The 12,844-nt window shown below is 43.1% G+C and overlaps 1 protein-coding gene across 1 annotated transcript; it reads right to left on the bottom strand.

Annotated features, from left to right (window-relative positions):
* Window positions 1–8,517: 8,517 nt before the first annotated feature.
* On the bottom strand, window positions 8,518–10,896 carry LOC115359096 (transcription factor 15-like). The gene is made up of 2 exons (XM_030051399.1): window positions 10,240–10,896; window positions 8,518–9,008 (listed from the first exon to the last, which is right to left on the bottom strand). The coding sequence occupies exons 1-2, from the start codon at window positions 10,717–10,719 to the stop codon at window positions 8,943–8,945; spliced, it is 546 nt and encodes a 181-aa protein (XP_029907259.1). The 5' UTR covers window positions 10,720–10,896; the 3' UTR covers window positions 8,518–8,942.
* Between the last annotated feature and the right edge of the window lie 1,948 nt (window positions 10,897–12,844).

Here is a 12,844-nt window from a genome sequence, read left to right as displayed (position 1 = left end):
AACTTCCCTTCCCAAGACGTGATAGCTTACATTTTTTTTTTTTAATTATTATAATCGCGATACAGAAATAGGAGAGTGACATTAAACTGAGAATGAAGCCCTACAACAACACGCATGCAGATACATGCAGCACTTATTTATCATAAGCATTGCAGTTCGCATTGCAACCACAGCATAGGTTGTAGAAGTTATGATAATCAACCAACGCGATAACAGCATGTTATAGACCTAGTTTTTACAGATTTTAAAACGTTACACTGACTGGGAGCGCCACAGTTCGATTATCCACCTTTCAAATTATTAGTAGTAGATATCATAAATATCTTCATTAAATTTCCTATTTAACAACACACAAGAAAGACAGAAAACACACAGGCACTAAGGATGGCCGTGTTTCATTCCCTCACTGTGTCCAACAGGGGGCGTCCCCACAGCACAGAAACCCACCCAAACATGCATGTAGTTGGCCTACAGCTCGTCCACCTAATGATTAATGGTTAACCATCATGGTGTCACACTTAGTTTTGCAACACTGGGTTAGAAATGACATGTAACAGAAATAAAAAAAAAAAAAAAAAAAAAGGAGATGATCAGGCTTTTACCATCAGAGTTCCTACAGACTTCAAATTAGCCTTTCTGCGGTGCTGCTGGGCTTCTCACTTTCTAAATCAATTTAAACTATTTTCTTTACAATTAGTTGTGTTGGGCCTCCTCTCTGTGGTCTTATTTGTGTTGCTTGCTTTACTTTTGTATGTCTTGCTTTGGTTTCTTTGCATCTGCTGTCTGTTTGTCGGTTTTACGTTTTTGCTTTTTGCCCCCTTAAAGCACTTCATTATAAATTAGTATTATCATCATCATTACGTCTCTCGTTCTCAGCACCCGAAAGCATGAGCACATTTTGCCTGTCTTTGAACAGCCCCTATCCCCGAGATCAGGAGACAAATTCACCTCCAGTTTACAAAGTCTCAGTTGAAAACATATTTTTTCTCACTGCTTTTTCTGGCTGAGATATTATGTCAGTTTTATTACTATATTCAGTATTAATGACTTCTACTAAATTGTTCCAATGGCCTCTATTTTGAATTTGATTTTATCACCTATTCCATTTTTAACCTCAGTTTTTTATGGTTTTATGGTGTCTCCTGTTTTTATCTATGTGACATTGTGCAGCACTTTGTTGTACTGAAATGTGCTATAAAAATAAACTTACTTATGACTCATTATTATTACTGTTATTATTAGAGTCAACTATGCACTTGATGTAAAATAGTCTGCTCCTTTTTTTTTTGTTTGTTTGTTTTTTTGTTTTTTTGTAACCAGTAAAGTCCCACTGAAATTAAATCTCTTTTACAAGTGAGCCCTGGGTCAAGATGGCATAAGGAATAAAGTGTTTGAATAAGCGTTTTCCCCTCTCTGCATGAAACTGAAAAGTTTATCTCAAACTGTTACACATCAGGTAGGAAATTAACAGGTTAATCACACACAAATAAGTAGTTTAACTCATTATTCCCTTTGAAATAATGAAGTGTTTGTGGTTATAACTTCAGTGCAGTGAGGTTTAGTCAGCGATCAATGAGGCAACAGGTGATGACTGATATTTTTAAAACGGTTGAGATCTCATTTTGGAATAATTCAATGGAAAACCGAGCTCAGATGACATCATGGTGTTTTGCTTGGAGCGGGACGTCCCGCTTGCGTCCAGCACACAGTAGGCAGGTCGCAGAGGTTGCAGGGGGGCAGCAAGTTTCTGTCAGCGAGACTATTCATTGTGCTCTTTGGGGCCTTGATTGAGGATATCCTCCAAACAATTGCTCTGGGTGTTGAAACGGGTTCAAAGTTTCAGACGTATACTCTTCCTCCCATCCATCTCCGTGTTACAGGAGACTCCAGGCCATAAACAGTTTCATTTACTGGCACCAAGCTCTCTCTCCTTTTCTTGTTAACGTGCACCTCGGCCTGCACGTTTCCCATGCATCATCACAGCTTTACTAATACAGCTCTGCGTGTGCTTTTCCTCAAAGTGGCGCCTAAAATCTTTGCAAAACCATTTTTTTATGTTTACTGACAGAGCTATGATGACACCTCGGCAAAATGCACAGTTGAGGGGAAATGCACTATACACTTTATATGAGTAAATATACAGTATTGGGATTTTATTACCCAGATCAGAATCCAAGTCAGCTTCATTGTTTGTGCATCAAAGGAATTCAGCAAAAATTCACAAAAATAATATGTTGGTTTTTTTTGTTGTTTTTTTTTTTCATTTTAAAGTTGAATTTGATGTATAGATCACTTTTATAAACATTAAAGAAAGAAATGTGTAAGTACATAAGGGGTGGTGCAGTGGCTCCACCTTAGAGCAAATACCATAGTAAGTGATGCACATGGTTCTCTGTTGGAGACACTTTTGAGATGTTTTGGAAGTCAGTAATTCAAAAAAGTAGGATACAGGCCTACTATTCATGCAAATATAGAAATGATTGCACCGGGTTTTGAGTTTTTTAAACATTGCAAGGAAAGAGAAGAGAAAAACTGCACACATGATGATCGTATGTTCCCATCCGCACAGCCGAGCAGCAGCGAGCAGTGCATTACGCTGTGATGGATGTTACTAAGGAAGTCAGCCTCTTTCCTCCCTGCGAGCAGCGTGCACAGACATATTGTTGTTTTATTTTGACAGGGGGGGAGAAATTGGGCTTCAGATTAGTCGCCTTTTCACCTCGGCATTGAGGACCCCCGCCCTAAGACTGAGGCCGAGCACGGGAGCAGGAGCCAAGCAGAGCAGGCAATCAGAGCCCTGCCCCGACAGGCTGATATTGTCTCTGCTAATGTCTCAGGCCATTCCGCCGCTTCCTCCCACTGCATGCTGGGAGGGAAACAATAGTCCCGAGAGTGTCTCGCTGCCGGGAGGAGAGTGTGTCAACAGCATCGCCCATTCAGTGCACACACCCACACACACACCGGACCGATATATTGGTTTTGCCGATGCTGGCCTTTTTTTGTGAGAAGGTGAGATATGAGCCAGTCAGTGTGGACCATCTCTGACAGGATGGAGTTTAATTCAAAAAGCAAAACACAGACACGTCACACAAAGCCTCTTCTGGATTTTCACTTTTATCCATTGGTTTTTAAAATTTTGTTCAATGGGAGAGTGGTGGATGTATGATGTTGTCATTTTGTTGACAGAGCGTGATGTAAACACTGTGAATGCTAGACTTCGCAATAGTATCTTTTGTTCCCATACAAATTTGCAAAAACGAATTTCTTAAGCAAGTATATTGTGGTCTTACAAATATCGACACTGGCCTTCAAACGCTCATATCAGTCAAACCCTAACACCCATGCACAGGCGCACACACACACACACACACACACACACACACTACTGTGTCCTTCCACTGTCTGGCCCTGGTTCGGCCTGTTTGGCTGCTTGCAGAGGATTGGGTTGCTCCCTTCTCTCCCACTCCACCCATCAGTGGAAAAGAATCATAAAAATCGGAAGCAGCCGATCCAAGGCCTCGTCCCATGAAAGGGGCCGCAGTGCGTGTCCAATGGCCATTATCTGCCCTGACAGGCAGGTTGGCCAGGAAGCTATAGGGTTGAACAAGAGGCGGCGAGGGGGCCGAGAGGTGTCTGCCTTGTCAAGAGGTTGAGCTACAGTGCCATGAGGCTCTGCTTAGGGCCGAGCGTGGTGGAGGGGAACTGTAGCGCAGTCTTAGCCCTTCCTATTTGCCCCATGGTATCCTCCACTAATGTCTACCAGATGGGACTGGAGGTCGAGAAAGCGCTGCTGACGACTTTGACAGAATAATTTACGCTCAGATGGAACATTATACTGTCCTGTACAGGGATATCACTAAGTTTAATAAGAAATCACAGCAGCCACAGAACACGGTTGTTCCAAGTCTTCCCTCAGCCCTCCTTTGTAAAGGATTCACAGTAACGTTCAACAGCAGTCAGCTTTTCTCCCTCTGTCTCACTGTTGCTTTTACTCTGTCCAATTCTATCTGAGCACTGGAATGGACAATAGCGCTATTGTTGGGTTTTGGATCATAACACTCCTCTCACCTGCATGTACCGTCCTGCAGTCAGATCCTATATACTCACATCTGTTTGGGCTGCACTATTATATCAGCCCAACTCATGTCCACACTTTCCTACTGCAAAATTCTCTGAGTCTGCTCATATTTCTGTTTTTCTCTCATTTTTCTAACTTCCCGAGTTTCCTATCAGTGCAGTACATTTCCAACAGAGAACCATTTGCATATATCCCTACAGAAAAACACCTGTTCAATTGAGTTTTTAATTCTATTTTTCCATTTACAGTATGTACATTTATACTCATCTATACAACTTGAAAAAGAGATCTATTCCTTCATGTTTTGTGTTGCTTTATGCTCAACATGGCCTATGGGAGCTATGCACCAAGTTGAATTTCTTCTAAGAACAAACCGACTCGGCAACTGAAACTTTTCGTTCTGATTCTGATCTCAGTTGGCCATGCTTTCCCACCCAGGAATTAAAATTAGCATCGACCGAGCGGTGGGCCATCTGGGCCCCCCGGTTGATGTCAAACCTGGCACTGACCCAGGGCCCCGGGCCCCACAGGGAGGGCCGTGGCAGGGTCGGCCACTCAGGCCTTTTCCTTCCTGTTCCTCTATGACATCTTCCTGCCTGGGGGCCTCTGGGAGCCATTCAGCGGACTCCGCCGGGCCCCTAGAGCTGCAGGATAAGCTCACACAGCAGCTTCTAATTAGAATTTAGCACTGACAGGTGGAGAGAAACCGGAGGGCTGGGATGCTTTATGCAAGTGTGCAGTTATTTGTGCCGGCCCCGAAGGACCGCGAGCGCAATAACTTCACTTCCAGAGGGTGTATTTCTAAACATCACTTCACGGGTGATTTAAAGGATTCAGTTTAGTAAAAACTGTGCTGTAAAATGTTTAAAATCAGTGATAAATCTCTCAGTTGGTCATGCCTGCTGTTTAGAGTTGCACGGCCCGAGGTGATAATGAGTGACCACATTTGGTATTTCTGGCCACAGGCAGTCTTGTTGTAAGGAATGCTTATGGTAGCAATAAACAGGCCCATCACATCAGATCATCACTATACACACAGTTACTCCACTCTCAGCATACATCTATACACACTGATATTCATACCATCAGCACACACACACACAAATGCACAGACATACACTCTAACACCGTTTTTAAAGTGATGAGCTATCACACAGTCTAGCAAAAAGACTTAAATGCGACTGTCACACAAGTAACTACTTACATTTCCTCTGGTTTCTATAATTCAGCAGCTTTTTGTTCTTTAAGGTTTTGCACTAGAAGTTAAATACAGAGAACAGATTTTTGGCCTCCATAAACATCAGAAACTGGAGCGATGTAATCTGACAAACTGTCTTTATCAGGGTTTTAACCCCGATGAAGACTCATAGCACTAACTATGCTCTGTTTCATGTCCATGTTTTTTTTTCCTCTTTTCCTAGAATTACATGGAAAAGATCATATGTCTTACTCAAAGTAAATTTTAAAGCAGCTACTTTCTGCTTTTACTTAAAGGAATACTTCAATGTTTGGGCAAAATCCCTGTTTTCCCTCTTCCCCAGACTGAGACAAGATGTTGGACACCATTTTCACCTCTGTTCATCCAGGGGTTCAGTTCCTATGGGTAGCATTTCGTGTTAGCTTAGCATAAACACTTGAAGTATATGGGAGTCGTTAGCCTAGCTGCATTAATGTGAGAAAAATAAACCTCACAGCAACTCTGAAGCTGTCTCATTTACACAGTGTATCATGTGTATTTGAATTACACATCTTTAAATTTAGATTTAAAAAAAAAAAAAAAAGACAGTTGTTTCAGAAGAAGTTAAATTGTGGTGGATCTTCCTCTACCTTCAGCGGTGCGTGGATCACTGCAATAGACAAAAAAATAACTTCTCCTGAAACAACTTGTTTTTCTGTTGCTGTTTTTTTTTTTTTTTTTTTTTTTTGAAATCTCAAGACATGTATTTCAAATCCCGTGGAAATAAGACAGCTTCAGGGTTGCTGTGAGGTTTATTTTTTCACTTTGACGGAGCCAGGCTAACGACTCCCATAGACTTCAAGTCTTTATGCTAAGCTAACATGAAATGCTACCCATAAGAACGGAACCAGTGGGTGTACAGAGTTGAAAACAGTGTCCAACATCTTGTCTCAGTCAGGGGAAGTTGGAAAAAGGGTATTTGCCCAAAAGGTCAGAGTATTCTTTTGAACACTGTTTTTTTCCACCAGGTAAGAGTACTCATACTTGAGTAGGATGTGTCAGTGGAGTTTCCACCACAGTTTTCATGGTGGTGGTGGGTGTGTTAATAGAAAACTTTAACATGCAGAAATCTAAAGTAGCACATCCTCCATAATGCCTACCTTGGGCAAAGCCTCAGTGAACCGGTCCATATGCTGAGGTAAATGCATGAAGCACCTTTTGACCTTTGTTTGTGCACCTGAGTCGTTTTTTGGTTTTTGTTTTGGCACTTCACGCCTAATTAAAAGATGGATGTTGGCTCTATCTCTGTGCAGGGACCGATTCTCACACGTAGCGTCTCCCATAGTCCCGTTCTCCTGGTGTGATCTCCTGCATTAATTCATCAGCAGCTGTGTTTGTCTGCACACAGGGTGCGAGCTGATATTAGCTGTGACTGATCAACACCACATGTGGATCACAACCCAGGAGATTTACTACTTGAACGCAGTCGCGCCAAAGATCAGACTTTTACTCTCTAAATTTTCCTGGATGCTGGCCCCAAATATTCAAAACTTTGAACAGAGTGTCACTTGCGAATGTGCAGATTAACATATTAACAATAAGTTGCTTTGCATTCAGGAGAGCCAGCCATTCTGATGATGTACAGCTGAAGCATTTGTAAAAAGATGAGAATATACAGCTTTCATGGACTGACAGATGGGTAAAGGGACATTTTCAGCCATGATTCTACATGAAAAGACAATAGGGAAATAAATCAGTTCCCAGGAGGTCAGAGCACATGAAATAGGAAGGGTGGGAAACTGTATAATGCACAAAACAAGAAATTCATTTGCTATCAAAAGTGCAATAAATTAAAAGCAAATAATAGACACAAAAATACATTTGGAAAAGTAGTTACTTTGCTGCAATAGCACTGATGATACATATTATTTGCTTTGAAGGTCTTTTACTTTGTAGCATTTTTGATAGCAAATAAATGTCTTGCTTTGTGCATTATACAGTTCTCCACCTTTTCTATTTCACAGTTTTAGCCACGGCACCAAAATGAGAGCCCTGCCTGTTCCGTTTTGACGCTGGTCTTGTTGGGCACGGCTCCAGCAGTGTGCTACGGTCGCTGATGATTCCCATGAGTAATTGTCACTCTCTACAGTAGATCCAGCAGCGCTCATTTGTGTCTTTCCTGTTTTGCCTTTACCTTTTCCCAGAGTGACTCTGATTCTGCATGATTCATGCCTTCCTAACTGGCAAGCTGCTGGACGTCACCAGCCTGAAGGGGCTCTCTGTGGTCAGATGCTGCCAGGACACAACTATTTCAGAAAGACCCTGCTGGGGGAAAAGATTGATTACTTCCTCTGCTGAAATTCCTTGGCATTACTCACATGGAGAAGGTAAAACTGTATTGGAAATCCCCGTATAGGATTCCCGTTTTTGAGCAGCTACAGGCGGAGGATGCCAATCATGGTTGTAGTGATTTGTTCTTTGGGGGACGGCAGTGTTGGACTTCTACATGGTGTTCATGTGGTTTTATTCCTGTTTTTTTTTTGTTGTTGTTTTTTTAGCAGCAGGCAGAGATTTGCAGAGATGAAACCCACTGGAGCTTCACCATTCATCTCAGCAAAATGGTTTGTAAGTTTAACTCCAACAGTGTAAAAAAAAAAAAAAACAACTACGCTACACCAGTGTTTGTACAAGTCCACACCCATCAGAGGTAATTTAACACTTCAGATAGATTTGAGCGGCTGCTCAGAGCCACGAGAGCTCAGAGGGAGGACAAACAACTCTCTGATCAACACTATCAATCCCAGATGTCATCACTGTCATCACTGCTGTACATCATTACTCAAAATGAACATCTAACTTCATCCAGTGTGTACCTGCACTGCAGTAGTCAAATAAACATTTAAATGCTTGGAAACACATTGTAAATGCATATTTCCCTGCAGCACACTAGCAGCCTTTGCGTCAAGTGCTTTGCTAGATATTTTTATAAGGAAAAACTGCCCACCGTCCCATGAGTTGAACACCACGGCTAGACTTTCTAATCTTTGATTTAATGATTTGTAGCAGCCCAAAGATCCTATAAGAAAAGCCACTGATTCATGACATATCTCTTTGATTGAGATGTAACCATTTAACCTTTTTTTTTTTTTTTTTTAATTATAAGCAACTGGCTAGATTGAGAACACCATACCTGATGGCTTGTAAGTTCTATTTTTTAAATGAAACAACCAGCAAGCTGACAGCAAAACTCTAGACAACTGTGTCTATGTAAAAATAGATTTAATTTCAGAGTAGAATATAACATGTAATGAAAAAGCAACCAGCTACAGTCTCTGTGTGAAACAGTGTCTCTCTGATGTGTCCCGTTGCGTAAAGTACATCACAAAATTAGGATTATCAGTCTTTCCTCTCATGCATGAAACCTGGGACCGGTCTGATGCAGCAGTCTGTCTCTAGGCCAAGCGTCTTAGTTTTAAGATCGCTTTAGTTTCGTCTTAAAGGACTACGCCGACTTTGTGGACGCGTGGCCCGCTGGTCACCTCACGCAGAGACTCGACAGGAGGACTGGCGGTCAGGATAGTCCTTTAAGAACATCACGGCGCTGAGACGCTTCTAGAAAAGCAGGAGAGTGTCAGCTGACGTTTGCTCCTGGAGGAGAGTCAAGGTTTACTCCAGGCCAGACAGTTTTCATCTCCGACTCACTCTCAGCGTGCCTCCTCCGTGCATTTTCACGCAGTCTCGTCTGTCCTTCACCTGCGAACAGAGCCGGAAACTGCATCAGTCATTGCTGTCACTATCAATCAAAACATCATTACTGTGTGCCTATAGGAAATATCTTGGACTAGAATATTATTTCTGAGGCCAGATGTTGGTCTTTTACTCTCCCCTCCTAGGAGCATATAAATAGTTTTGTGCAATTACATATCTAGTATGAATAAAGAAAAAAATCTTGTTTTCCTTTAAAGGATATCTCAGTGCACTGAATGATATGGCACCTATAAATAAACTAAATCCCAGCAGAGTTATCAAAACGCCGGGATGGACTATTTCCACTTCACTGAGATGAACGCAGCTAACTCTGACTGCATAGCATCATGTGACTTTGCTCTAAATTTCCAGACTTTATTCTATCCAGTGGGAAGAAAATTTGATTTTTGTAAGTGGAACACAGTGGTCTACAGTTTAGTTCTGGAAAAAGTCCAATCAAAACTTCACTTATGGCCAATAACTTTTCAAATACAGTAGAGCCAGATAGCCCATATAAAAAAAAACAGGGGAGCTGATTTAGTTTGCTGTATTTCATTAGATGCAGCTATTTCCTGTTCTCAGCTCTGATTGGCAGAGGCCTTGCAAAATACCCAATTAACACACACCTGTGACAGCATTAGTCAATTTAAATATTATGCTAAATGAAAATCAGTCACACTGCAACTACGTTCACTTAGTTTAGTTTTATCCACTTTGTTTGGCTATTGTTTAAGAACTATATTGTTGGGCGGAGGAATGACATTTCATTATTATTATGATGTGTTATCCACTCAACATAGTCATTTCCAATTGGCCCCTCGCCTTGTTACACTGGTGTGCACTACAGGTTTCAATCACTTATCAAGACCTTTTCGCAATTATTATGGTCTTGTGGAAATTTCGGCGTGCTATAGATCAATCAGGGAGCATTTAATCACAGTGAAATCTCAGTTATTGAAACTGGTTCACACTGCAGGCCAACACCCTGCACGTTTGATCATTTCGAGGTGTACTACTGTGAGAATATCAGTCAAACCAACTGTAAAAACAAAAACAACTTTGTGCATTAGATGTAAGCCGAATTGAAGACCGGACTTTGCAATAAACATTAAAGTCAGGTGTTATTCTATCATGTCACGTGATTGCCGATAAGCATGGTGAATGTTACATTGTCAAAAATTTTAAGTGGAATTCGGCAGGACGCATTGGTTCTTAGAGCCCAGTCAAAATGTTTTACCCCTTTCCGCTGGTTGCTCAGGCAGAAGGTGCAGATGGTTCTGGGTTGCTTGCCTCCTCCGCCTCCCTGCACCTCCTTGTAGACGGCGGTGAGGCAGGGCTGGCCGTCCTCCCTGCCGTCTCCCACCACCAGCACGTTGGCCAAGTGCGAAATGTAGCTGGACGCCAGGCGCAGCGTCTCGATTTTGGAGAGCTTTCTGTCCACCGGCTCCGTCGGGATGAGCGTCCGCAGCGCCGTGAAGGCCGTGTTCACGTTCTGGGTCCGGTCCCTCTCCCGGGCGTTGGCGGCGTTCCGCTGCCGGACCACCCCGTGGGGCATCCGGCGGCAATTCTCCGCCGGCGTCCCGCAGCAGCCGTAGCCCTGGTCGGTGCTGCCGTCGCTCTCGCTGCGGTTCCCCTCCTCGTCGTCCGACATCACGGTCAGGTCAGCGGGGTAAGAGAAGGGATGCGTCGACACCGGCCTCAGCATCGCGAAAGCCATGACAGGGGAGAGTTAGGCTTCACTCAGGGAGGAAACAATCCCTTATTATATGGTAAAAACACAGTTGCATGCAGACGGGCGTTGTGCGTAAAAGCCTACAGGCGCCCTCCCTCCCAGATGCTGCTAGGTTGTTTTGACACTTCCCCATATGATGGTCCAGTCTGGTAGTCAACATCTCAGGGAGGGCTCTTATAGCAGACACAGTAGCCTCAGCAGCGAGGGGAGGGGCTCCCATCCTCCCAAATGTTTTGGTCTCATAAACTCAGGCGTCATGCGGGCATGGAGAGGTTTGGACACTTAACCGTGCCATTTGCAGATCAGGAAAATCTGTCATAAACACACGTCTAAAAATGACAACAGGGATCATTCAGGTCAAATGTGAGTTACATTTATCACACTGAGCAAATTATGATACCAGTCATCAGTCATTGCTTCATTTTATCCCCAGACGTGTAATCCTAGTAAATGATGTTCCAGTGTTTTGGCTGCAAATGCTATGAAATAACACACAAAATGTGGAAAATGTGGCTCCCAAAAAGGCAGAAGTCCAAAGCATCAAAAATCCTGAGAGAAGCCACAATAATGTAAAATATATATCTTCATCACAGCCTTCAGATATGCATATCCATCGCATCTAGGCGTTTCAGACACTGATATACAATATGAAACACAACAGAATAATACCTTAAATAGGCTTAATGTACTTGCGCACCACTGGCAACACTTTTCACGTCCTCATGTGGACATTATACAGTTTACATCTCACTTTTTGCCACAGCTTAGTGTGTTTTTTTTTTTTTTTGGAAGTCTCTGATTCTTTAAAATACCATGCACATCTACTGCAGGTCAGTGCTTTGGAATTTCCTTTCAAATTCTGCAGGTGCTTTTCTGAATCAGTTTTGGTCATCGGCCACAAGTTAACCACACGCTCACTTTGAAAGTCACGGGGTAAAGAGCACACATTAGAACACTAACCAGCCTCCAGCGTATCTCATATGAGGCACACAGCACATGTATGTAAAGTGTGCATGCTGATCAAGTGAAAATGGTCCTGTGTCTGATCGGACCGGTCGGTTTCAGAGGTGAAGCCACAGTCGGCCCGGGCTCCGGCTGCCCTGGCTGACGTGTGGCTCTATGGTGAGCCGAGCCTCAGTTTGTCTAATGGGTTAAGTGCTGTGGGTAAATAAACACTCAGCAGATGCTGGAGGTGATCAAGCCTGAACTTTCTCTGTGGAAACCAAGCAAATGGCTTCCAGATTGACTGGTGCTGCTGTGGGGAGGCGGGGCGCGAGGGAGGGTGTCATCAAAGGGCCTGTTTTCACAAACACGACCCCTCGACACGTCAAACTGGGCCATCGGTGGCCCCCGCCCCCCCCTCAGCTCAGCTGCACCAACACTGGCGACCTGTGCAGAACCTGGTTCCACTCATAAAGCAGGACACCATGGTGTTTTACCACACTCAGCCGGCCAGCAACACGACCCCACTGCACTTTCTCTCCCCCCAGCACCACCTCCACCACCTCACAGTTTGGAACCATAAATACTTTAACCCCCCCACATCAACTTAAAGGAATGCCATTAAAAGCCTGTTGAGGTGATTAAAGAGCTAATGAAGTGTGTGGTGGGCGGGGCGTGTGTTAAGGAAGATGTGAGAACATATTAAGGTTTGATATATTGGGTTTTTTTTGTAAAGACAGTGTTTGAGGACTATGTCAGTGTAAGGATTCAGAGTTTGCCTCGGGACATCATTCTCATCAGGCCTCTGAAAACAGCATTTTCACCATGACAAGATGCCAAAACTCTCTGCAGAGGTCTTTTTTTTTAGGTGTATCAGACACTCTGTAAGTCAGGCTGGGGCAGGTTTCAATTAACATTTTTTACAGCCTGTCACTCCTGAGGCCGGTTTATGAAAAGAAAAAAAAAAAAAGAGGGAGAAACCACCATTGTGTCAGACACGGACAACACTGACCAGCTGATATCCAGTATTTAATAAAAAACTGGAAAGATCTGGAAACTGATATACCAAAATAAAGACACTGCATTTTCTGAAAAAAAACAAAAAAAAAAACAAAGAAAAAGATTCACAGTATGGGGCAAAACAAGGTGCAGATAGATTTTGGTGACT

Source organism: Myripristis murdjan, chromosome 5 (genome assembly GCF_902150065.1).
Source record: "Myripristis murdjan chromosome 5, fMyrMur1.1, whole genome shotgun sequence".
In the NCBI taxonomy this organism is placed as follows: Eukaryota; Metazoa; Chordata; class Actinopteri; order Holocentriformes; family Holocentridae; genus Myripristis; species Myripristis murdjan.
The sequence above is the reverse complement of the archived record's forward strand: the minus strand, read 5'-3'. Positions and strand labels throughout refer to the sequence as shown.

What these genes read in the sequence shown, in the direction of transcription:
- LOC115359096 (XM_030051399.1), bottom strand. Translation starts at nt 10,719, where the DNA reads ATGGCTTTCGCGATGCTGAGGCCGGTGTCGACGCATCCCTTCTCTTAC. An exon ending in TGAGCAACCAGCGGAAAGGG is followed by an intron (nt 9,009 to 10,239) that starts GTAAAACATTTT and finishes CTCTGTTCGCAG; the next exon opens with GTGAAGGACAGACGAGACTG.